Below are 26,930 nucleotides of genomic sequence, written 5' to 3'. Positions count from 1 at the left end.
GATTTCTTACTTCTCGAAAAATTCCAGTTTTCTGGCTCAAATTTTTGAATAAAAAGATTACACTAGTATGAAACTTCTCACTTTTGTTCTACATGGTAAGGTTAAAAAAAAGTCACTGAGAAACAAAGAGACAGAGGTAAAGCGCTTCATGATGCTGGCTAGTTTTTGCTTTGTTTATTTGTTTATTGATTTATTGATTTATTTTTACACCAGGAACTATGAGAACTATAGTTATTCTTTTTCTTCTTCTTTCTTCTTCTTCTTCTTCTTCTTCTTCTTCTTCTTATTATTATTATTTTTATTATTATTATTATTATTATTATTATTATTATTATTATATTAAAAGTAATAATAATATTAATAATAATTTGACAGTTTGATATTCGTTTATTTTCTTGATTTTTAAAAAATATAAATAAGTCATTATTTGTGGATTGACTAAAAGAGTAGGAGACATTAGTTGTTCTGATCTACACCACCAGGTGGCGGTAATTCACCCCTACGTTTCATGCCAACCAACCAACAGAAAATGAGAGGAACTTTTGTGAGCGGAACCTTCATTTTGTGAGTTTCTCTACGAGATCGCACCTAGTAGTACCAAGTTGTGTCCGGTTCTGTTTGTTGTTCGTGTAAAAACACCCAAACGATGGACTCCAAATGAGTGGAGAGCAGATTTGTGAAGTTTAGAAGACGCTTTCCGTGAATGTTTCTGTGATTAAAACCCCTCAGAGCCACACGGAGCTAATAACGGCTCTGAGGAGCAGGCCTCCGGTTAGCGCCGACGTTAGCACCCTGAGCCTGGTAGGTCTCTCAGGGTCATGTTCGGAGTTTTCTTGTCTTGCAAAAGGACTGGTTCTGTCCTGACCCTGTCCAGAGGACTCGCACAGACCAGCAGACACAGATGTGTGTCACACAGCTGTCAGTCTGAGCAGTTTCTACGCAGATTTATCAGCGAAAACACGGAGATAGTGGGAGGACAGAGCCTGACCCCGGAGCTCAGACTGAGACTGTTCACACCGAACTGCAGGTTCTGGACCCAGAGACCCGAGCTGTGGCCCTACAGCGACCCCTACTGGGCCATTTACTGGCCGGGAGGACAGGCCCTGTCACGGTAAGACTCTAGCTCTGCTTCGATCAAATAAAACGACAGTTTACCGTGAGAGGGTCACCTCTGTTTGTATTCATGTAAGGTTTGTATAAAGTCCATACCACAGGCTCAAAAACCTGCTCAGTCCACCTCCACACATCTCATGAAGTCTGATCCATCAGGTAGGATTGGATGAACAGTCAGTTGTTCAAAGGTAATCTGATCAGATTTTTTCGTCATTGGATTGGATACATTTTTGGAAATAGGTTGTTCAAAGAGAGAAGAAGGATTTTGAAATTAAATTAGATAATCTAATACAATTCTAGATTTGATCTGAATCAAACCTTTATTTTTTGTTCTGTTCAAAACTTTTCAATTGTATCTAGTTTTAGTTTTAATATAACTTTATTTTAAAAATCCAAGAAATAATTTTAAAGAAAGAAAGTTTAAAAAAAAGGATTATCCTGATCCCAACAAGGGGACAAGATTTCAAGGTGGATTTCAGGAAGGAAATGTAGTAAAACTTTAAAATTGGTCACTACAACGTGTTTATCATTTAGTGTTACTTTTAGTCTTTTATTTATATTATTTATATTACACTTGACCTGTTGAACTGTTGCAGTGACAGAGTAGATTTAGTAGACAGAGGCTATCACTGAAGCCCATCAGTAAAGTAAGAATTAAAAAATGATCTAGTCTCCATGAAAGAATCCTCCAAACAGATTTTAATAACCAAAAAATGTATTTATTTGTTTATTTATTGGTTCTTCAACTGGCCCAGGTGGATCAGAAACATCGGCACAGAGAGGGACATTGAGCCTGGTGGAGATGATGTGCAGAACAATACATGCAAGTATGATGTGTATTATGGTTTTCCCTGAACACTCTTTGTTTTTTTAACCAGGGGTCATTTAGCCTTTAAAATTCTATACGTTTTCAAAATATACACTTGGGCTGAACAATTCATTTAAGGAAAACAGACATTGCAATGTAACAGAATGCAATTTTTAAATTGCAAAGGCTGCAATAAAAAAAAAAAAACATGTACACAGACCTGGAGGGAATATAGTAACTTCTACTTGTTCTTCTTTTAAACCAGCAAAAGTCAGTATGCTGTGCTTTTTTTCTGGCAAAAACCCTGTGAGCTACAGAGATCCATACAGTAGAATGAATGTGGCCGGCAGAGCCAGACCCCTTGTAAACTTTATTCTGTGTGGTTTGTTACTCCCACTGAGAACTGAGATCAGTAAAAAAAATTATTGTGTTCCTTTTTCTTTTTTGATTTAAAAGTTTAATTCATATGTTTACATATTTCAGTGGTTGAGCCAAACTTTGTTTTTATTTGTATTTCTGCACTTTAGTTTGTGTTTTGTTACTATGAGAGGTCAGTAAGATTTTTATACATTTTATATTTATATTTACGTCCACAGTGTTTCTTTTTAATGTGATAAAAAGTGCATTCCACGTGTTGACATATTTGACATATTCCAGTGGTTGAGCCAGAGATTTGGTCTTATTTACATGTCTGCAGTTCATTTACAGTAAGATTCACAGAAGAGAGGATTCATAGTTATTTAACATATTATTGTTCATACCAGGCCGGTTGTTCTGCAGGGATTTTTTTCAATTTCTGATTTTATCTAAGGTTATTAATTTACAAGGCTTAAAGTTTAATTAATTAGTCAATATTCTGCTGTGACTGTAATTGTTATATATCTATCTATCTATCTATCTATCTATCTATCTATATATATCTATATATATATATATATATATATATATATATATATATATATATATATATATATATATATATATAAATAGATAGATAGATAGATAGATAGATAGATAGATAGATAGATAGATAGATAGATAGATATAAATTTTTGTTTTGTGAGCCAGTTGTTTAAAGTTTTTATCTGGATCAATGATCTGCATTTGGAAATCCATTTTTCTGCATCAGTAATCCGTACTAGTTTCATGCTGTTTTTTCAAAGCAACATTGGATTGGACCACCCTGATCTGAGTACACAGTTATCAAGATTACCAAATCTGGATTACCAGGGCCCTGTTCTACGAAGCAGGATTACTGCCTAGCGAGGTTGCTTTGAGGATAGGTTTCGGATTCCCTGTTCTACGACACGGGATCACTCCTCAGCGAGGCGAGTCTCCATGGCAACGTACGCTGAACGGCTAACCTGCTCCGGGGCAGGTTAGGTTCCAGATTGAACTCGCGGACTATTAAAACCCCGCCCACTGACCAATGAGCCCTCACGAAAAAATGGCTTGTCCGTTCTTAGAGGATCCCGTGGACATCGGAGCCCGACCCACTCTCCTTTTCTGATGACCACCTTTATGAAAGGTACCGGTTTTCCAGGGAGGGGTTGGTAGTACATGACACTTTCTACAGGTAGTTAAAGGGAATGAAGAACTCTCATTGCTGTAATAAGATCTTCAATGCCAACACTTCTGTTCCATGACAATATTTTATTGCCCGTATTAAAATTGTGACAGGAATTCATGTAGGGCTCATGTGGGCTACATGTCACACAAAAAATGTAAACACGACAGGAATGAACAAATGAATAAATTCATCTAAGAAATAAATTAGATATGTTGCATGTTACAGTAAAAGTGCATGGTGAACAGTGCTATTTCAGGATGATAATGGCACAAAATATTTTATTTGCACTACACCACTACACTTACGTATTTAGACTGTCAGCAATTTTCTGCCAGCACTCCTTCCGTGTTTTAGCAGCGGCGACGGTGCTGCTTTAAACGTTAATTACATGTTTCACCTCGTCATACTTCCTCATGATCACCTCCTGCTCCTCCTGTGTGAAGTATGCGGTCCTTCTCTCTCCGGCCTGCTCTGACGCTCCAGACTGCTTCATGTTTGCGATTGGTCAGATGCAGCGGGCTCCGCCTTATATGTGTGCACGCGCTCATTGCCTAGCTGGATCCACTTATGAGGTTGATAACCAGCGTCGTAAAACCGTGTGGCGAGACCGCCGGCTACCGCGCTCAGTTCAGCGAGGTAGCTCCAAGGCTATCTCGCTAGGCTAAACTTGCTTCGTAGAACAGGGCCCTGGGCTCTAAATGGGACAACATATCACAATGTGAGCTACCAGCTCTGTAAAGAACAACAGGTAGGAGAGCCAAGACTCACTTTAAGAGTTTCTGATTTGGAGACAAACACAAAAATAACAGAAACATCCACTTCAATTTATCATTGATTTTATGAGCCCTTATCTGAGCCACAACTAATGAAAAAAAAACAATTGTTTAATTTCAAAGGCTACATGACCAATAATTAACAAAGTTAAGAATGTTAAGGGAAAAACAAAACACATCATAGTGGCATGTACTGTTCTGCCTAACATCTCTACCAGACTTAATGTCCACCTCTGTTATTAAATGAATGACAGAAAAATCAAATATATTATTTCTGTTTTTGGAAAACTGTTTGAGGGATAAGTTCATGGGGACAAGATCATTTTTATTCTTTCTATACTCTACTGAAAGGCTTCATTGGTAGCCTCTGTCTACTTTATCTACTTTGTCACAGTAACCGTTAAACAGGTATATATAAATAAACAGAAATATAAACACTAAATGAGACAAATGTTGTTTGACCAATTTTAGAGTTTTACACATTTTCTTCCTAAAATCCACCTTGAAATCCTGCTCCCTGTTGGGATCAGGATAATCCTGCTTTTCTGGATCAAAGTGATCCAGATCCTGCTGAAAAGGTTTGAACAACACAAACCAAAGGTTTGATCCAGATTAAAACTAGGATTGGATTATGTGACTTTATCTCATTTCAAAACCCTTCTTTCCCTTTTGAACAACCCATTTCCAAAATTTGATCCAAACTGATAACCAAAATCTGATCAGATCACCTTTGAACAATTGGCCCAAAGACTGTGTACTGTTGGAAAACGAGGTGCTTTTCCCTCACCTTGTTTCCTGGTGTTTGTTTATGATGATAAGAGATGAAGAAGAACGACTCAGTTCTCAATTTGATACTGAGATTTATTGATTACAAGCCGAAAAATGTGCGACAGATCTGTGGTTCTGTTTACCTCTCCCTCATCAGACATTCTCTGGGTAAAAGAACAATCTCACTTATTTCCTGAACCAACTTATACTTTGTTGCTCCTCCTAATTTAGACATATCATTTCCTAGTCTGAGACGTTGTCTTCTGGTGCGTGTCACATCACCGCCTCTGTGCTCGTTCACGTTGTTGTTCTTCTTACAGGACACAGCGACATCGATAGGTTACCTAAAAAGGGATTATATCATGCACATACAGACACTTGCAGATGCATACACTCATGGCCTTTGTAAAGACAGACCTTTAACTTCTTCCCTTCTATCTGTTTTTCTCAGAACCACAGTTTCACTTACGCAGTTGAACTTCCCGTTTTTGTCTGCATCTGTGAACCACGCTCACTTGTGTTAAAACTGAAAGCACATCAATTATCTGAAAGACGCACACACACACAAGATTTCTTTTTTGTCACAGCTCTAAGCTAAATTCCTCATATTAAGACTTTTATTTCTTTTTAGTTCTTTGTGATCTGTGGTCTCTCAGGAGCTTAAAACCATCTGTAAAGAAACTTGTTAATTTATGACCGCATATGAGCACATTTTGATAATATTCAAGCAGAGCACATTTACACAAGCTAGATATTCTAACAGTACCTGGATCAGGATGATCCAAGCCAATGTCGCTTTGAAAAACTAGCATAAAACTAAGACAGATTACATGATCTGGAAACTCCAGATCATTTTAATCCAAATTAAATTCTCTGAACTGGTCCCAAAAGCTCTTTCTTGCATACATACTTGAGGACTAAAAAAGAAAACTCATTGGTTAAAATGGGGAAAGGCTGTCTTTTTAAACACATTAAATAAATCAATTAAATAACATTTTTTTAAAAATGTAAATCAAACTGTCTCATTTAGATGAACAGTAATGTGTCTAAACATGGCCTTTAAACTTTGGGCATGTGAAACCTGAATGAACCTACAGGTTCTTGGGTGGATCACAGGTCTGAAGATAGTGAGAACTTGAGTCCATGTTTTAGTCAGACCAACTTTTTCTTCAAAAATGGCAGATAAGGGTCAAAGGTGGCTGATGGATAGTGCATTCCTTTATAAAAGACAACAACGTTTAGGGAAAGGATGTCTGCCATGTTTCACTTGTCACAGAGAGGGTGTCAACAAAATATTCTAAGTTTACAACAGCGTCCCCTCTCCTCAAGTGGATATTTATAGTCCTGGGTAACATCAAAGTGGGTCACAGAGCTAAGTGAAGGAGGTATCATTTTAGAGAAAACTTAGACAGCTCCTTTTTATTACTCCCCACTCAGCTGGGGTCAAAGCTTGGGTCAGCCAGAGCTCGGCGTGCCTGGCTCTCAGGCTACATCATCAGGAAATAACTCTGTCCCAAGTCTGAACAGAAACATGTTCGCCCAGAGTTACATCCTAAAACTGAACCCAGACATGTGATGTAAGTTTATATTTGATGTTACTTGTTAAAAAATATGAACTAATGTATTATTCAGCAGGTTGTAAGGTAGACTCATGCAATGCTGTATTCTAAGAAAGAACTTTTTACTCACTAACACGCTGGGGGTTTTATTATTCAGGAAGCAGCAAAGGATGGGAAAGACAGGCCAGGTCACAGAGGAAAGGGTAGCACCCAGGGATGAAGATGTAAAAGGCTGTCCCATCCTGAAGGCACCTTTGTGTCTCCTCTCAGAGGAACTCGTCTGTGTTTCCCTGAGGTTCATGTTTGTGTTTCATCCCCGCAGGAATGAAGTCCAACTTTTCCCGACTGAACTGATCTTGTGCATCTGTCTCTAGTTCTGGAAGGAATTTTTCTATCATTACCCAGTTTTCAGGACTTTGTTTTCACCCTTTGATGGACAGATTCATTTCTGATGTGCCTGTCTGAAGAAGCTGTGCAAAGTATTTTTCTACCATGTTAAACAGCAACAGAAAATCTGCGACATTAACATTCAAAGAAAGCTGCAGCCTGTCAGAATACACCTCATTTGGCTGGTTTTGTCATACACCCGTCCCTGATGGGGCAAATATCAGGTTTCAGATTTTCAGGTGGCACCTGTGTTGGCCTGACTCTCCTTCTGTGAGGAGAGGCACCCTGGGACAGCTAGTAATCAGCTTGGATCAAATTTTGAAAACAGGCTGTTCAATTTTAAAATCGGTTTAGATCACCTAGTTTTAATCTGGACACAAACCGCAGGTTCATGTTTTTCATAACTTTTCTGTAGGATCTGGATCACTTTAATCCAGAAAAACAGGATTATCCTGAGCCCAACAAGGGGCAGGATTTCAAAGTTTTAAATTGGTCAAGTGATACAACATTAGTCTGATTTAGCGTAGATACTTGAGTTTATATTTTACACCTAACCTGTTGAACCATTACAGTGACAAAGTAGATAAATAGACAGAGGCTATCAATGAAGCCCTTCAGTAAAGTAAGACTGAAACCTGATCTAGTCTCCATGAAAGAATCCAACAGATTTTAATGACTAAAAAAATATATTAAGGCTGTGACTGTAACGCGTTAATTAGATTAATTAATTACACCGCACATTAACGCGTTATAAAATTCAACGCAAGATTAACTCATTAGCTGCCAGCCATTTTCAGAGCATCTTGAATGATCTTTTAAGACCCAAATAATCTTGTTTTCTATGACTATGTAAACACCAAAGCTACTTCAGAAGAGCGGACTCTCTTCTTTTATGTCTCTCTTCCTATTTTTGGTCCAAAAAACAGACAAATCAAACTTTTTTGATCGCGTTGATCTCGGGCACGCCATCCTTTGCTCCTCTCCATGATCTCCGTCGTCTTTTGTCACGATGGCGCCGCTCTTTCTCTCTGAGCTACAGCAACACATCCTCAGTTGGAGCGTGGGCTGCCTGAACTTTTCTGACTCGCAGCGTCTCTCTGTGTCTCTGACATCTCACATTTCTCCTCATATCCATGCTGAGCTCTGGTCTAAAGAGCGCACCGCTGTCACCCACAGTGGTTTACAAGCAGGATTTTGATTGACAAGCTCCACCAGACCCCGCTGAAAAATAGAATTTACTTCTACAGACTCAGTAAACAGTAATCGAATGTCAATGGCAGGGAACACGGACATTTTAATTTATATTGACCAGCTGAAAAAAAAAAGGATTTACAAATCTTCTCTTTTTCCTGTATTCATTTGAATACATTCATTCACTCATTAGTCATACACTGTGATTTTTCAATGCCTTAGAATTCAAATTCTTTATGTTGGGACCTTAAGCAGATATAAGATTAAAATGTGATTAATTAGATCATTTAATTACAAAACCTGTAAATAATTAGATTATTTTTTTAATCTCTTGACAGCACTATTTACCACATTATGACTGATGAATGTACTTGAAAGTAGTGTTCTCAAAAATACATCTTCTGAACAAAATAAACTGGATTTTATTGTTTAAACTTGTGTATGAGACTATTCAGTGATTTAGTCTTCTACCAAAATCTGTTTGAATTGAAAAGTGCTGCTTGTGATATTGAATATTGATGTGATTAAAATGTGATAAATTACGATTATTTAATTACAAATGGCATAATTAATTCGGTTATTTTTTTTAATCAAGTCCCACCACTAGAATATATATGTATGATTTTTCTGTCATTCATCTCTGTATATTAACTCCAAAGAAACAATCATCAGAGATGAACCTGTCAGGAATCATTTATGACTCCTGCATCTGTTTCTACACATCCAGTCGGTCCCTCATTCAGACAGAACCAGAGGCTGGAGGGTGGGGTTACGGGTGGGCTACGGGTGGGCCTAAAGGTCCCAGGCCCACTCGTTTTTATATTTTTAAATTGGTGGTAAAATGGTAAAAAGCTTGGTAAAAGGTTGTCACTTCACGTTTGTTTTATTAGCTTTAGATGCTCTGTCTTTGTAAAATAAGTCATGTTTTTTAGCCTGCTGGAAAAAAAAAGTTATGAAACATTCCTCTTCATGTGAGCAGGAGCAGAACATTATTTTGGATAAGACTGTAGATTTTTATTTATTTTATTTAACTGTGGTTAATGTCCTTACTCTTAAAGCTTATAATTCAAAAATTCAAATTAAAGGTGAAAACAGAAACCAAATCCACTCTAAAACTTTACCTAGTAACATTGGTATATTGACAATCATTTTTATTAATTTATTAATGAGCTACAAACTTATTTGTTAACTATTGGTCATTTATCTTTTGTAAAATGTAATAAAATATCTAATGTAATGGTTAACGCATATTTATTTTTTATTAGTTGTGGCTCAGATCAAGGCTTATTAAATCAATGATAAATAGAAGTAGATGTTTCTCTTATTTTTGTGTTTGTCTCAAAATCAGCAAACTCTCAAAGTGAGTCTTAGCTCTTCTATCTGTTTTTTACAGAGCAGGTCACCCACGTTGTGACATGTTAGAACCCTGGTTATCTGGATTTGGTAATCCTGAAAAACTACATCTAGATCAGGGTGATCCAATCCAGTGTTGCTTTGAAAAACTGTTGTGTCTTTTTTCGAGGCTTTGAGACTATCTGACGTTTCTGTGTCTTCAGGTTCAGGAGACCGACGGAGCCAGTGAAAGAGAGGGAGAATTCAAACCACAATGTCTCATTCAGTACCCGTGATAGATGGTTCCCTAGCGCGACCAGATGAATTTTTTACTCGCACACACTGTAAAAATGGTCGCAGTCTCGAGCCCTGGTTTAACTGTTAACTGCTCCTGGTTCATTCATGTTGTCTGAGCAGGACCTGACAAATCTTTGCTGTGGTGTCAAACAGAAGTGGGGAGGAAGATTTTAGTAACGGCACATCCTTAATATTGATCGTGGGCTTTGTTTTACACCCATCTCTTATGTCAGGTGGAGAGATGCTAAGCAAACAAACTCCTATGATGCTAACATTAGGGATGGGTACCTTTCACATTTGAAACGATACAGTACCTATGCCCGGTTCATTCAAGAATGAAAAATCAAAAGCAAAACGCTGTCCAGGTTAAATCCAAAAAGCACTTTATTCAGTAACAAATGAACAAAGAGGGGAGTGTGAATCTTGCAAGGTTCAAAAACACTCTCTTTACAATGGCAAAACACCTCTTTTTATGAATTTTCATCTCGGGGGTGGTTTACGCCCCCTTTATTCTTATCAATGATATTTCCTTTGTCTTCAATAATGTCTGGTCAACCCGTAGGCGTATGGGGCTCCTCCTTCAACTTCCTTTACTTAAGCATGAGTCTAATGGCGTTTCTTCTACTGTCATTCCCCATGTATCAATCTCCAACTGCACAGGTGTCCGGAAGTATTAAGAATTTAGGCCCGTACTGGCCTTCAGTCAGACACATACAAACTCATGCAGACTGGAGTTCATGACCGGCTCATAACCCTCTTTAATCTCATGTAAGTGTCTTATCAGACATGAGACATCATGAAGCAGTGAGCAGTACAGGATGGAAAGCACCTAAAATGTACAGTGTAAATGGGAAACCATAAAGCAGTGGGCCGGATGTTCACAGAGCAGTAAGCAGGAATTTCATAAAGCAGTGAGCAGCTAACACACACAGCATAAATGGTGTCTGACATTTGACATCTTTAAGATATATCTAAGACATACAGTACACAGTTTCTTTTAATAGATTTTCCCATTAGTCAGTGGCCTATCTTACAGGGTTTAGCCAGGGAGAGATGTGCTCGAATTCATAAAATGATCCCACAAAACCAACATAAACTAAGACGGATTGCCTGATCCTGAATAGCAGAAAATTAGATTTTTAAATCCAGATCATTTACATACAGATTAAATTGTCTGAACAACTGGGCCATCAGTTGAAAGAGACTGAGCTGATTGTGGAGCTGTGAGCGATGAAGACATCAGTGACTCCTGTGTCCATCCAGAGAGACAGCATGGACGCTGTAGGGTGTTGGATAACACACAAGCCTGTCAGGTCAAGCTCCAGGTCATGGGCTTCATCAGACACAGAGCCGAGGAGATCGCATTTCATGTTTCCAGAAAGGACCTTCTCTGGGTTTCTGTTCATACTCATCAGTTTGCCAGACTCCAGGATCTGTCAGCACATGGTCTTTTGGTAAAGTGTATGAGACGTATCCAGACAATAACCATGCGTGGTTAAGTCAGCCTGTCTCTGACTTTATCCTGATCTTTAATCACGCAGTGGGCTGCACTGACAGACACATTTCTCTCTCCTGCTTATACTGCTGGTGTCGTTTGTCCTCCACTTCAACATGCACCACATCAAACTGAGCTGTCTTATGTCGACTGTCTCTGAGAGCCAGTTTCATCAATTAGTTCTAGAGGTCAACGGATATGGGTTTTTTGGGGGCCGATGCCAATGCTTTCCAAATTTGGGCAGCCGATGCCGATATGCATAGTCGATTTTTCCAATTTTTTTATTCAGGCCGATTGTTAAATAAATATATATTTATCACATTTTTGTGAAACGCAGCAATTTCTGAGCAACTAAAAGAAACCTATTAGAACAAGTCGTGTCCAGTCCTCTGAACATTTATTCAGCTTTCAAAACAATGAAATATTTTGTCTGATTAAACACACAATGTAACAAGCAGTAGTAAACATTCACACTCTTCTTAAAATGTCAAAAAAGAAATTTAAGCTTATTAATATAATTTGAACAAAAGTATGTAATGTATCCAAGTGGTTCCACAAGTTAGAGGTGCTCATCTTTTTTGTGCCTGATCAAAAATTGCGTCATTTTATACAAAGGATCAAAAATCTGCTTTTTAAAAGAAAATACGGCCGATGGCCGATAGAGACAAATGTCCATATATCGGGTCTACCTCTAATTAGTTCCCTAGCAACAATGCTATTGCAGGTTTTTATTTCTGAGGGACAAAAAGGGCTTCAAGTGGTCCCTGAACTAAAAGGATTGTTCATTCTGCTTTTCTCTCTTCTCCTGTTCCTGCTCAGAAACTGAAGTGTTTTGTGTTTGATGCTGCACATTAAGCTGATTGGCTTTGCATTTTCACTCTTTATCTCTATACAACCCTGACCTCAGCTTCCGTCTGAGCTGATACTAAAAACAGGTTCTGATGGTATGAAAATCATAGAAACTTGGTATTTTCTATTTTTTATGTTTTATCTTACATGAAAACATGAACAGTGATTAGGGATGTTACCATACCAACTACCACTTATTTGTACTGATACCAGTACGAGTACTTCCTCTTGAGTGCCTGCAAGTACTGAGTACCAATACCACTAATGATTTTGATACAACAGTGACAATTATTTTAAACAAAAACAGCACAGTCCCTCTGACAGAGTCCAAAATAAAACAGAAACAACTCTCTGAGTTTACCATTTCTTTTTGATAAATGAACAAAGTGCAAAGTAAAACTAACAGAGTTTTTGTAACTTTTTAAAATACAATGAAGGGCTAAATTAAAGAGTTTAACTGTTAACTGCTCCTGGTTCATTCATGTTGTCTGAGCAGGACCTGACAAATCTATGCTGTGGTGTCAAACAGAAGTGGAGAAGAAGATTTTATGCCTTTAGTAACAGCCAATCCTTAATATTGATCGTGGGCTTTGTTTTACACCCTTCTCTTATGTCAGGTGGAGAGATGCTAAGCAAACAAATTCCTATGATGCTAACATTAGGGATGGGTACCTTTCACATTTGAAACGATACAGTAACTATGCCTGGTACCTGGAAATCAGTACCGGTACTCAACGGTACCAATTTTCAGTACTTTTTTTGTGTTTAAGTGGTAAAAAAATCAATCAACTTGTTTAATATTTTAAAAAAAATGTATTTTTTAAATTTAACATATTTATTCTTAAATATAAACTTGTAACGCAGTGTTCATGTCCAGAATGGAAAATCTCCTACTCTTCCTCTCCCTCACAGTCACGAGGATGCATTTAGGTACCTAAACATGGTACCTTTTGGTTTTATGTGAATCGGTACCCGATACTTTAAACAGAATTTGGTTGGTACCTATAAAGTACCTAATTGGGTACCCATACCTAGTTAACACAGTTTCTCTGACTTGTGGTGGTAAGATTTTACTTCATGCACATTTGAAGCGTCAATTTGTGAACAGGTTCTTTATTTGTTAACATTAAAAACTGTCTCCACCGAGGGAACAACTCACACTGAGGGTTTGGTCCTGAACAGGATGATCATTCATCTAAATATAAGAGTGGTTCTATAATTAGGGGAACATTTCAAGTCCATGGGGTAAACTTATCCATTTTATTACATTTTCATTTCAAGTAATGACCAATTTTACAGTAGGTCATTTGACTGACATTTCACTTTCATTTAATACAGAAAGTGAACAGGTTCCATCATTTATTTAGCAGAAAATGAAAATCATGTGTTGGAATTTGCAGCTTTTGAACTGTCTGATTTCTCAAATGTCAAGTTTGCTCTTCAAAATTAACACTAGAATACAGATTTGTGTTTATTATTATCAGTGTCATTTGTTCAAAATAATCATGAAAGCACGACAAAACTGTTTTAAAAACTTAAAATAGATCACTTGAGGTCCCATCCTTTTTGGTGTGAACCTTGAAGAAAGTGTGTCATGTTTCAGCTCCTCCTCATCAATATTTCATCAGAATGATTGTCTGTACATGGGGCGCATTAACTGTTCATCAACTGCGTTACCAACATTTTCTGCTCTTCTTACTATAGATGGTATAAAGAGCAAACTGTGAAGAAAATGGTGGTATGTTCAAGGTCTGCAGTTAGCACCAGGGACAAAAGATTGGGGGAAATGTCGACTGTGTTAGCGTCACTAAATGTAGAGTTGTAGAGACAGGTTTCTCTCTTTTTGTTTGTCAGCTGTGTAACTGTGATTTTTGAGCCATGATTCTTTACATTTTGTCTGAACTGTGATAAAAATGATGAGGGACATTTCTAGGGAGTGTAGTCTGACATAGAAATGTTGAATAACTCTCAATTCAGTACAATATGGATTCAAAAAATAGTCACAACTTTTGTCTATAACACAGCTGACAAAATAATGCACCAGTTTTTTTTTATCACTTAATATTTAAGAATTCATGAGAGCTTCAGCTTGCCAACTAATGAATTAAGTACATTCCAGTTAGATACTTTGCAAAAAAAAAAAAAAAAAGAATATGAAGGAAAAAACACTTTTTTGTAAACTTGAAATCTTTTCCTAATTCTATGGTGCTGGCCACCCTGCACACCGTCATGGTTTTTGACACTGCTCTTCTCTTCTGTCTATGTTTTGGGTCCTTGATTTAAAAAGCCCTGCTGTCAGAAGCCTAGGGGCCCTTTAGGTGCCTCTCAGTTTAAAGATGGATGCCTCTGAACTGAAGGAAGCCAGCGTGCTTCGTAACCGAGTCATGGCCACCAGAGCTGCTAGTTTCCTGAGAGATCTGGATCAGGGTCTGAGTGGGTTCAGGGACTGGCCAGGATCGTTGTGTGTTAGGAGCTCAGAGCTGTGAGGTCTGACTGAACTTCATGTAACATAATGTTGTGTCTTATTGTCAGTGTGTCATCCTGGATTTGCTGATAATGGAGGTGGTATTTGTGTCGTGTCCTCTGTTGTGGTGTCTTCTTATTTTTCTTTTTGTCAGGCTGCCATGTCTTTTCTTGTTCCTCTTTCCTCTGGGATTATCTCAAAGAAGTCATCAAATGCTGATGCTGAGTATCTGTTAGCAGACAGACGTGCTCCCCCAGCAGGAGCTGCTGAGGTTTCTCTGACTGTGGCTCTGATGTGTGTGCAGGTATCTCCTGGATAACCCCGCTGTGTGTCAGGGTCGGACCGTTCTGGATCTGGGCAGCGGCTGTGGAGCCTCGGCCATCGCTGCAGCTCTGAGCGGTGCTGCTCATGTTGTTGCAAACGACATCGACTCTGGTATAAATCCTTTGACCTGTGTTTTCATTGAGTTAAAGTGTTCACTGATACCCTCCTGTCAGGTGCTCTTACCTGTTCAAATCCAGCAGATCAGGAACAAACTGGTTCAGGGTTGAAGTTAGAGAAACAGACCAACAAGGGGAGGTAGAACATGAGGTACAGAGATCCCCTGATGGTTCTTAATGTTTGGCAAGTTTTTCTCTAACTGTGCAGTGATGCCAACTTGAAAAGGAACAATAAACTGCTCAAAGTAGACCGGATTTCATGTGTGAAGCATGACAAGACAGATTCCTCTTAGATTTGTCTTTTAATGCTGCGTCAAGGTAAAAAAAAAACAAAAAACTTTAAAGTAAGCAGATTAATACGACAATGTTAAAAAATGATATAAATCCTCATAACAAGCATGAAGTTTAACCATTTTAAAAGAAAGAAAAATCATTAGTTATACCAAACCTATGAATTTAAACAAATTAAGTTTAACTACAGCTTAAACTTGTGTTTTGCTCACCAATAACTGAATCTAATTTCTTTCATCTTAAGAAATTTTGGTAGCACTTTAGATTACAGCCCGCGTCTTACAGTGTAGTTTCCCGTCTCTTACAGTGTAGTTTCCTCAACTGTAGGGGTAACTCTCACACATGTACCTTGACATTTTGCGGTACCTGTCGGGTAGTTACGCTCTCGTCTTACAGTGTAGTTTCCCGTGTCTTACCATGAACTTATCAAAACAGTGTAATTTTCCTGGGCGTATGCTTTTGCTGTTAATGTGCCACTTCCTCTTAACAATTAGTATGGTGAATAAAGTAGACCAGTGATGAACCTAAACACTGTAATGTATTGATGAGTATGTGTTTCACACAATAATAAGACTTGCAGATGTAAAAAAAAAAAAAACTTTATTTTTCTAAACACACAGAGACCCCACATAGTAATTCACCTTTTAAGTAACCCGGCCATTAAGTTAACTCTTGCATCTGCTTACTGTCTAACTGCCCAGTACTTCCACTGCAACAACCCACTACTTTACTGTAACTACTGGTCAACAACTGGAACCGGGCTGGATTATAAAGTGCACACTTGTTGGCTTTACTTACTGTGTAACTACCCACTACTTTACTGTAACTACTGGTCAACACCTGGAACCGGGCTGGATTTTAAAGTGCACACTTGTTGGCTTTACTTACTGTGTAACTACCCACTACTTTACTGTAACTACTGGTCAACACCTGGAACCGGGCTGGATTTTAAAGTGCACACTTGTTGGCTTTACTTACTGTGTAACTACCCTCTACTAGTGTGCATTTTATACTCTAGTCCAGTTCCAGGTGTTGACCAGTAGTTACAGGTAAAGTGCTGGGTTGTTGCAGTGGAACTGTTGAAGCTACTGACATCTGTGTTTCTATGATGAATAATGCTTGGACACTTTATTCACACAGATACTCCGGTCAGAGAGTAAAGGCAGATACACAGTTCACAGTTCAGTCTTTTATGTATCCTTTCAGAAACAGCATTACAGCAACGGCCGGATGCATGGAGAATGAATGAACGAAGAGGATGAATAATGTGTGTGACATCAACGTCCAACAGCCACTTATCAGTAGTGCATCTCAACAGGGTTGGCAGTGTATGGTATCTGAAACAATAAATAACAGACGGTGAATCAAAGACAGTGTCTACCAGACGTAAATGATGCGCCCACTAGCTATTTAGCATTAGCAGTGCAACGTAAGGGAAATAAGAGCCAAAATTCCTGCCACATAAACAAACTAAATGTTCATTCCTCACTCAACACTCCTTGAAGATAACTTCTAAGCTATTAAAGTACTTACTTCCTCAAGAATGCATCACTGATAACTTATAAGATGTTTTGAAGATGCTTTTAAACAATCGCGGAATCTCCGTTCGGGCTATACAACTTTTAGGACCCCAAGCTGCCCGCATTAAGGCATGAACGCAAATACGCAAAATCCTAAGGACCCCGGTCTGCCCTCTAAGTTGCCTGAATAAAATTATATACAAAATGCTTACAACACATCAACGAAGAACAGAGGCAATTTATAACAGAAAATACTGGATAGTTAGCCAGTAAGCAAAGACAAGTGTGATCTTAATGGATCAGTAACTTAAAAGGAGAATTACAATGTGGGGTCTCTGTGTGTATAAAAAAATAAAGATATTTTATACGTCTGAATATCATTATTATGTGAAACCCATACTCATCAATACATTACAGCTTTTAACTTTATCATTGTTCTACATAACCTTTATCCATGCTGATGAGGAAGTGATACATCAAGGTTTGCATAGTTAGAGCATATGTCCAGGAAAATTACACTGTTTTGATAAGTTCATGGTAAGACACGGGAAACTACACTGTAAGACTCCAGGACTTACACTGTAAGACGCGAGCATAACTACACGATAGGTACCGCAAAATGTCAAGGTACATGTGTGAGAGTTACCCCTACAGTTGAGGAAACTACACTGTAAGAGACGGGAAACTACACTGTAAGACGCGGGCTGTAATCTAAAGTGCTACCGAAATTTTGAGTTTGTCACTAAATTAGATTCTTACTTTGCTTTAAATGAAGGAATCATTTCAAACTGTTCATATATTAAATCATCTATAATTCCATTATGTAATTTAAAATGTTACCACGTTTCTCTATTATGTTAGGTAGACAAAGAGAACAAAAGGAGGCAGGTGCCTGTACAGAGCACAGGCAATGCCTGCATCGTCATGACAACACCTGTTAAACTACCACGTTTGTTAAGAGGTAAAGTTTCCTAACAGCTTACCCTTTGGTTTTTGCAGCTTTAAGCTGTCAACACAGCTCCACTCTATAAAGCTTAAAACCTTTTAGGGAGCACACTATTTGCCTCCTGACACACGCTCGTTCTTCACCTGCTTCAGCTGCTCCCATAGACTGTTAAAGACATGGACGTGGAGCAGACGTCACCCGTCTGTTCCTGATACCGTGAGATGAAGCCAATCCTTGGACACAGCCACATTTGATATGACGCCGTCTGTGAGTTTCTTTCTAACAGCTACAAGGCAGCCGGCAGTCATGTGACCTGAGCTGTGCCTCTGATTGGACAATCAATGATCCTGATAACTGAGAAACCGTGGAGTTAGAAAAAGATTTCACTCCCCGTACAGTGTGTGCCCATGGAGAAATCAAAGTTTTAGACCCAAGCTGTTTGTTGAACCAGGCTGTAAATATGTTTTGATGCTGTTAAAGTCTGTTTTTATGGCTGCAGTCAGCTTCAAGCAGATTCTTGATGAACAGCAACTTTTAGCACTTCTGCATTAGCTTCATTTTTACTAACCAGATGTTGACCCTTGAGTGCTCCATGCAACTGTGAGTCAAACTGAGCCGAAAGGAAATCTGCATTTTTCAGTGATGAAAAGACGTTGACGATTTATCTGTTTTCTCCCCTTGTCAACAACATTACGTGATCATTAATATTAACAGTCCTCTTTTATTTATTTATCTACATCAGGGCTTCTCAAACTCTTTCAGACCATGGACCCCTTTCAGGTTGGACATTTTTCCAGGGACTCCTCATTATCCTAACAATAATTAGCATAGTATTAATTAGGGCTGGATAATAAATCAGATTTTAATCGTGATTTCAATTTTGCCATCTGACAATCATAAAAACAATATAATCGAAGAAAACAATTAATATGCCACACAGTGTAGATGTATGTAAGTTCCTGTGCTTCATAGCTCCTCTGTGTTCCATGTGCAGCCACAGCGAGTGTGTGTGTGACTTATGTGTATCAATAATACTGTATGTGCCACTTGCTGGTTCTTTAAAGTTGTGTTTAAATCAGTACTGAAGTTTTTGAATAAATGAATAATTGTGTATATTAATCGTGATTTCAATGTCACTTAAAATAATAGGAATTCTTATTTTTACCATAGTCGCCCAGCCCTAGTATTAATGATACTTGGTGTACTAAATAGTATTTTGCAACCATAGAGTTAGGCTGCATTTATTCTTTTAAAGTTATTAATTTTTTAAACTTTGAGAAAGTGTTGACTCTGGGGCAGTGGTGTGCACAGAGGAGGGCAGGGAAGGTGGTCAACCCCTACATGGCCCAATTGTTGACAAACAGCTGCTTAAGTGCCCTGTTTGAATCCAAAACCTGCAGTGAAGTGCTCTTTCAGGGGCCCAAACGAGGGCCAAAGTGTCCTCCTGGTTGGAAAAACTCAATCAACTGCCTTTTTGGTGACAAAAACACACGCTGTATGTGCCTTTTTTTCTTCTCTTTGCCCCTGCCCTTTAAAAAGTCTGTGCACGCCACTGCACCAAAGTGTTATTTTGATTTGAGGTTTTGTTTCTATCACTGCGTACTATGAAGTGATAATGTCACAATCACATAAGAGTTGATCTCATGTAACAAAACTAAATCAGGCAGGAGTTTTGGAAAAAGTAGCTGATTTTTTTTGGTGTCAGAGATCCCAGTTTGTTGATATGCTTTTTCAATGATACAGCAAACTTTTACAATCATTTTAAATTATTTTGTGGACCCCCTAGCTATGGTTCGCAGACCCCTGAGAGCCTGAGGACCCCACTTTGAAGAAACACTGATCTACATAACAGCACGTTATTTTTTCATTTTTTTATTTTGATCGAAACTTACAGAATAAAAAACTATAAATAAGCTCTTTTCCACACAGTCTCTTATTTATTTCTACTTTACATAGCTATGTTTAAAGGCTGTTTTGTAAAGTCATTTAAACCTCTCATTAAACTGTAGTTTGACTTGACAATGATTTGAAGTGATCTTAAAGAGACAACAGTTTTTCCCTGTTTCCCAGTGTTCATGTCGGGGGGGTCTCACCTGGAGGATTTCATCTGTTTGTGTTCACACTGACAGCTGGTCCCAAACCTTCAGAGGACTCTCAGGACTCCTGTTGATTTTTGTTTTTTCCTCCTCTGTGTGCTCCAGTTGCAGCTGTAGCGACACAGATGAACAGTGAGCTGAACGGCCTGCAGCCCCCTGTGTGCCTCAGTGATAACATGATTGGTTCGTCGCCTGTCGCTGCCTTCGACCTGATTCTGCTGGGTGACATGTTCTATGACGAGTCCCTCGCCACCAGCCTGCACAGCTGGTTGGATCGCTGCGTGCAGTCCCACGGCACCGATGTCCTGATTGGAGATCCAGGAAGAGCTCAGTTTGAGGAGCACGGTATCCGCCGGCTCCTCAGACCGCTGGCTCAGTTTGAGCTGCCCCAGAGTGTGAGAGAGGAGAACTACGGTCTGACTCACAGCTGTGTGTGGAGATACACACCTGGACCCTGAACACCTGAGAGGGTTCATCTGAGGAACATGACATGAGCTGTGTTTGATTTCTTATTCGGGCCAAAGACCTCAGAACACAACCAGGACTGGAGATGATAAAGGAAGTGCTGACCCCACAGTCCAGGGGGGTCGAGGCTCCACGTCAGCGGCTTCTCTAAACCGTCATTGGGGTGACAGCTGACGCCTCAAAGTGAAGCTTTATGTGGACCTAAGGAGTCACACAGACAGTCTGCTCAACTTCTGGACACTGAACTACAAACTGAGTTTACAAACTTTGATTGTTGTCACATTTCAAACAATAGCTCTGTGTTACTACCAATAAATACATTACCTCATCGCTTTGCATCCTGGGAAAAGTCTTAAACAAAGAAAAGTAGCATTACAAAGATCTACTTGCCAAAAAAGTCACATCTTTACGATGGTGCTCATGGGATATGGAGTCTGTATCTCAGTAAAACACTACTGACACTACACGGGCCTATTTCCCGTAGCAGGTTTGATGAAAACTCAGGGTCTGTCAACCCTGGGTTTAGGGAAAATCAAGTGAGCGTTAGTTTAGCTCTAGCCCAGCCTCCTTCCTGCTTCCTCTGATGGCATTTTGCAGTCAAGATTGCATGCTGTTAGGCTTACTTTTGGATGTCGCAGCAGTCCAAAAATTTTGACATATCGTCTGAGCTCTTTGCTGGATTCTCTTAATAATTGCAGCTGTCATTCATGCTTCACCTGTTGGATGATTTTCACTCTGAGATTTTCCTCATGCCAAGCCAGATCATGCAGTTACCACGCTTAAAGATACTTTTAAAAAACCTGGGAGTCCCCTTATCAGAGGAGAAAGCTTCAGGTTCTCTTTAAGTTATTACATTTCTAGGTATCAAATTAGACGGTGTTCTTCAGGAAAGCTTCCCTGGCTCTCAAGACATTAAAGTGCATCAAGAGTTAATGAAGGATCAAGTTTCAAAATTAATTTCAAAAAGACATCTGCTCTCCCTGCTGGGTCATCTCAATTTCATCATGCGTGTAATTCCTCAAGGCCGTTCATTTATATCCAGGCTTCAAAATCAGTTGAAAAACTTCATGACACAGTAACTCTGGATGAAGGATGCAGATCAGAGCTCCAGTTCTGGTCTTTGCTGCTCCAGAAATGAATGGCATTTAGTTTTTCTATAACGATTATACAGAATTGTCTTTGGCCATTAGTTCATTCACCAACGCAGCTCCTTCCTTGGGTTTTGGGGGGTTCTTTGATAACCAGTGTTTCACTGATGCATGGCCAAAAGAATCATCGTCTCTGCCAGCTAGTGCTTGTTCTTGGAATGGTAATATACCAATCGTTATGGCTGTCTTCTCTGGGAAAAATTCTGGTCTAGGAAGGAGATTATTTTCTCTTGTGACAATAAAACAGCTGTCCACATTATAAACAAAGGACATTACACCATTCAACTTCTAAACAGATTTTTGAAGCGTATAACCTGGGAATGTGTGCTGAGGAACTATAATCGTGCAGCTCACATTCCAGGATTGGATAATCAGGTTGCTTGCAGACATACATGCTTTCAGCTCTGGTTTAGCAAATCTGCATTAAAGTTGTATGACTCTGCATGGTTCTCTTTCACAGCATTTTGTTCTGCCTTCTTTGTTGCATGCTTCCAATAAGTATTCACAGTGTTTGTGCATTTCTGGTTCCTGTTTTGAGTCCCAAAAATGCAGCTCTCCTCCACCAAAGGCCTCCTTGCAGGTTTCAGTTTCGCCTGCATTGCTCGGACCTGTCCACCTACAGCTTACCACAAAATCCTTCCATTAAGCTTCTCCTAAACAGCTTTATAAGAAAAAAACACAAGGCAATGACATTCGTCTCCCTTTCACTCCTCCACTTTTGCACAATTTAATCTCTTACTTGAGGAATGGGTGCTACAGTCCTTACACAGACTCACTGTTAGAAACTGTCTTCCTCACTGCTTTTATTGGTTCTTAAGGTGCAGAGAATTCACTGCACGATCACGATCTTTGATCCTTCTCAGACTTCGCCATAAATGACGTAGTAATACACAGTCATTACTTTTCTGTTCTCTTGAAACATTCCAAAACAGATAGAGATAGAAGAGGAGCATCAGTCATAATTTCACAAACTCTGAGTTTTGTCCACTGTCTTCTATGGACCGCTATCTGAGGAGCCGTGTCCAGGCCAGTCCTCAGGAGCTGCTGTTTGTCACATAGGAAGGAGAGCCCCTGTCACGAGCCTGGTTCACCTCACACCTTTGTCTCCTGTGCCAGCTCTGCTGTCTCCCTCCAGAACACTACACGCCTCATTTGTTCCGCATAGGAGCATCAACAGCAGCAGAAACCCCAAAGCTATGGGCAGATGGTCTTCCTCAGATTCTGAACGAGAGTCCGGGTTTCGTTGTGGTCGTTTTGGGCATTTTATTTTTGGTACTGTACTCCCTGCTTATGCCGTTCATGATGGGAAGGAAGGTGTGCTCTTCCTGCCTTAGGCTTTCTACGCAAGCACATGGAAGAGCAGGGAGTCCCAGAACAGAACCATACCGCAAAATGAAACTGTGCAAGTTAATAAAGATTATTTTGACAAAGCGGTCCTGACCAAGGTTATTATAGTTAACTAAAACAAAACTAAAAACAAAAAACTAAAATTTAAAATACATTGCAGTTAACTCCAACTAATAAAAACTAAAAAATGAAAATAAAAACGATAAGTAAACTTAAACTGTATCTTGTGTTCACAAAACTAACTGAAACTAACTAAAATTAAAGACAAAATTCCCTTAGTTATAGTTTTTGACAATATTAATAGCCTTTAGGATGTAAATTAATCAGACACATTTTCCTAGCCAATTTTAGACAGTTTTAGGCAGTTATCAGTGCCGTACAGCACCATCATAGCGGCTTATAGGGACGAGCTTGTTTACTGCACTGACTGGCTGTGCACTGTGCTGCCACGAAACATAGTGAAGCAATGAATCAGAGCATCTGTAATAGTTTTAATTGTTACAGAGTCCAAGTTTTCATTTATTGAAGCTCATATTATATTGTTTTTTTATAATTTATGTTAAAATTATTTTTATGTAATTTATGTCAACATTATTTTATATAATTGATGCTTATATTTTTTATACTAAGTTTGTTTTATTTTCCTGTGTTGACGGCAGCAGCCAACAGTTCAGTATCAGCATTGACTGAGCAGTGAGCAATATGTTGGACTTGAAAATAAACAGTATGACAAAATGTTTACTCGGACCTTTTTGAATCCTGCACCTGGTTAATAAGGTATGAAAAAACTAAAACTAAAACTAAACTGAAACTAAACTAAAACTAAACTAAAACTAAGCCTTGTTGCAAAAATCAAAACTAAATAAAAACTAGAATACCTGCTCTAAAACTAATTAACACTAAACTGTAATGGAAAATAAAATGTCAAAACTAACTAAAACTAAACTATAATGACAAATCCAAAACTATTATAACCTTGGTCCTGACTAAAATGTTTGGTTTGTTTCCATCCATTGGAATTTAAAAGATCTATATTAAAATTACCACAGACAATCACAAGCTCTTTGATGTTAATTGAGTTGTTTGTTAAAGGAGGGGAGTTTACAGAGTGACGCTCTGTGAACTCTCCTCACTGCTCCTATCTCCTGACTGATAAAGGGTCAGGGCGCTGGACGCCCATCTAGAGCCCCTCTTTCTCTTTGAAGTCACAGGTTCCTCTGTGCATAAATCAGATGTCCCCAGGGCTCACACACACTCCCTTCAGCCCCCTGAACATCCTGTTGTGGGATCATTTTATGAATTCGAGCATATCTCTCCCTGGCTAAACCCTGTAAGATAGGCCACTGACTAATGGGAAAATCTATTAAAAGAAACTGTGTACTGTATGTCTTAGATATATCTTAAAGATGTCAAATGTCAGACACCATTTATGCTGTGGGTAAATACTCCTTTAACCACAGGAGGCATACTCACACTGACCCAGAATCAGCCAATGAGAATGCTTCCTCCTGAAACATGTTCAGGAATACTTTCTGAATAACACATGTTGATACTAACATACAAAATCCATGGACTGATCCAGAGAGTCTGAGTAATGTGGAGATTTTATAGTTTGTTTACCTCTGTTGGTCTGTTTTCGAGTCATGCTGCGTTCACCTTGTCTCTCCTGCTGGTTTATGTCCTCATTTCTGCTCTCTGTGATCTTTGACCTCTGAGCAGGTGTGATCAGGGGTTAAGAGGTCAGAGCAAAGTGGATGTTAATCTGCATTATGTTGATAGTAAAGTGGTGTGTAAGTGAGGCTGTGTTGTTATTAAAGTGTTGTGAGAGATTTATGGTCAGGGTAAAGGTCATCTGAGGCATGATGGGACCTGAGAATGGTGGCCAGTAGGTGTCAGCTGATTTGGCAAAGCCACAACAGAACAGAAGTTTAGGACAGTTATCCCAACGGACACAGAATATTTGTGAAAGTAAGTCAAAGACTCTTTTCTTGATAACTTTAGCTATGATAAATGTAGCTCTGGTGCTAATGCTATGACTGATTTATGAAGCTAAATATAAGATAACGTATTTTAAGTACTGTGAAGGATATCAAAACATCCCATACGGAGCTATATTTATCATCGATGAAGTTTAAAAAGGAAATTATTTACTAACTTTTGATAACTAGCCTCTTTAACTTCGGTGTATTTCCGTTGTGTTGTAGCTTTTGCAAATCATTTGTCACCCACCGGCCACTGTACCTGAAGCATGATGGGACGTGTCCTCAGGTTGAAAGCAGTGAACACACTGATCAGTGATGGCGCTGTCAGTGATAACATGTTTATAGGATTAAGGTCTAAATGAAAGCATCTTTCTAACCCTGGGCTGATTGGTGGTGTTTAAACTTGAGGTAACCCCGAACAGGAGGAACTGGTCCAGTTCTGGTCCAAACCCAGCCTCAGGGGGGTTTGCCATCTTCAGAGAGTTTCAGAAAGAGCCATCACATTTGAACTAAAACCAAACCAGTTCCAAGAACTGGTTTGGTTTTCTACCAGCATGGAGCCAAAGACTGTTTATAGATTAGTTTGTTTTTCTTCTGGACTTAAATAGAAGGGTTCACATTAAGAGCTCACATTGAACTGCAAATGTCCATGATCAGCATCCAAAACAGTCTAAGCCCCCTCAAGCCAAGATTAACACAACTTCTCAGGCTCATAAATTCTTTAGATAAGGAAGCAAATAAATCCATCAGATAAGCACAATGGTTTCCTGAGTCTGTGAATATAAAAAGTTCCTGTGAGTCTGTGAGAAAAGTAAATTCCTGTAAGTCTGTGAGCATAAAAAGATCCTCTAAGGCCCCGTTTACACGGAGACTCCCGCAACGATTCTTCCTTTGCGTTTTCAAAAGCCCCCCGCGTTTACATGAGGACGGCGTGAAAACGATCCGCGTTCATACGACTCCAGGAGGAGAAGTCTCCTCCTCTGTTCTTTCTTTTTCTGACGTTTTGTTGTGTGAGACGGTCGGGAATCCAACCATAACGCGCATTACCGCCAACTACTGGTTCAACTGGAAATGTGGCTGAGCGCAGAGCCTTCACCTAAAACTGCGAGTGCGCATGCGGTGACGTCAGCGTTTCACCCTGAGACGCTCCGCTCTGTGTTTACACGAAGCTGGATGGAGGAGCGGATTCAGATCTTTCCACTCTGGGGAGCGTTTTCAAAAGTTTGCGTTTTCACTGAAAACGCAACGTGGTCTCGTCTAAACGGAAGGCCAAAACGCAACGAAATGTTTGCGGAATCGACCGTTTTCGGCGTCGTGTAAACGGGGCCTAAGTCTGTGAGCACTAAAAGTTCCTGTGAGTCTGTGAGCATAAAAAGTTCCTGTTGGTCTGTGAGCAAAGAAAGTTCCTGTAAGTCTGTGGGCATAAAAAGATCCTGTGAGTCTGTGGGCATAAAAAGATCCTGTGAGTCTGTGAGCAAAGAAAGTTCCTGTGAGTCTGTGGGCATAATCAGTTTCTGTGCACTTAATAAATATCATTATAATTGCAAATGGCACTCTGGTGGTTGGGGTTGGGGGTGGGGGTCTTCATACAGGACTGAGGTGGAGCTGCCCATTGTGTGGTGTGGGGACAATAAAATGCTCCTTTCAAAGCAGACAGTCAGCCCCTGCTCCCTCCCTGTGGAGAGAGTCTCTGATTTCAGCTTCCCGGGTGTCCAGATGGAGGAGGACCTGACCTATTCACAAAGCATCCTGAGGCTAACGGTAGCTCACAGTGACGTCATTCCTAGTAAAAACTCAGAAGTCCTCAGATTCTAAGATTGATCTAAGAATTTTCCCTTGGTAAGATAAAAGTTATTCAAAAAGAAACTCAAGCACTGTAACACCCTATTATGTAATAACACCCCAATATGTAATTATGTAATTCAAATTTTCTCCATTATGCAACAACTCTGCATTTTGTAATAAGGTTCTTAAATGCCATGTGTAATTAACTTTTCTGCATTATGTACTTTGTTCTTACGTAATGCATCACTTATTACAAAATGTGGGTCATGCGTTTTTTTGTTTGTTTGTTTTGTTGTTTTTTAAC

At 39.2% G+C, this 26,930-nt stretch overlaps 1 protein-coding gene across 2 annotated transcripts; it reads left to right on the top strand.

Annotated features, from left to right (window-relative positions):
• Positions 1 to 574: 574 nt before the first annotated feature.
• Positions 575 to 25,318, top strand: etfbkmt (electron transfer flavoprotein subunit beta lysine methyltransferase). 2 transcript variants are annotated; one of them, XM_074676707.1, is made up of 4 exons: positions 575 to 1,111; positions 1,869 to 1,940; positions 14,911 to 15,041; positions 20,005 to 25,318. In XM_074676707.1, the coding sequence occupies exons 1-4, from the start codon at positions 819 to 821 to the stop codon at positions 20,355 to 20,357; spliced, it is 849 nt and encodes a 282-aa protein (XP_074532808.1). In that variant the 5' UTR covers positions 575 to 818; the 3' UTR covers positions 20,358 to 25,318. The 2 variants fall into 2 exon arrangements, with proteins under 2 accessions (XP_074532808.1, XP_074532809.1); XM_074676708.1 differs by lacking the exon at positions 1,869 to 1,940 and having other exon boundaries at positions 20,005 to 25,314.
• Positions 25,319 to 26,930: the final 1,612 nt, after the last annotated feature.

Source organism: Halichoeres trimaculatus, unplaced genomic scaffold, assembly GCF_033239565.1.
Source record: "Halichoeres trimaculatus isolate MK-OKI-2021-1 unplaced genomic scaffold, fHalTri1.1 fHalTri1_scaffold_10, whole genome shotgun sequence".
Taxonomy (NCBI): Eukaryota; Metazoa; Chordata; class Actinopteri; order Labriformes; family Labridae; genus Halichoeres; species Halichoeres trimaculatus.
The sequence above is the reverse complement of the archived record's forward strand: the minus strand, read 5'-3'. Positions and strand labels throughout refer to the sequence as shown.

Bases quoted from the DNA above. Each gene is read 5' to 3' on its own strand.
- etfbkmt (XM_074676707.1), top strand. From the start codon at position 819: ATGTTCGGAGTTTTCTTGTCTTGCAAAAGGACTGGTTCTGTCCTGACC. The intron at 1,112-1,868 runs GTAAGACTCTAG...CAACTGGCCCAG, and splicing joins GGAGGACAGGCCCTGTCACG to GTGGATCAGAAACATCGGCA. The intron at 1,941-14,910 runs GTATGATGTGTA...ATGTGTGTGCAG, and splicing joins GTGCAGAACAATACATGCAA to GTATCTCCTGGATAACCCCG.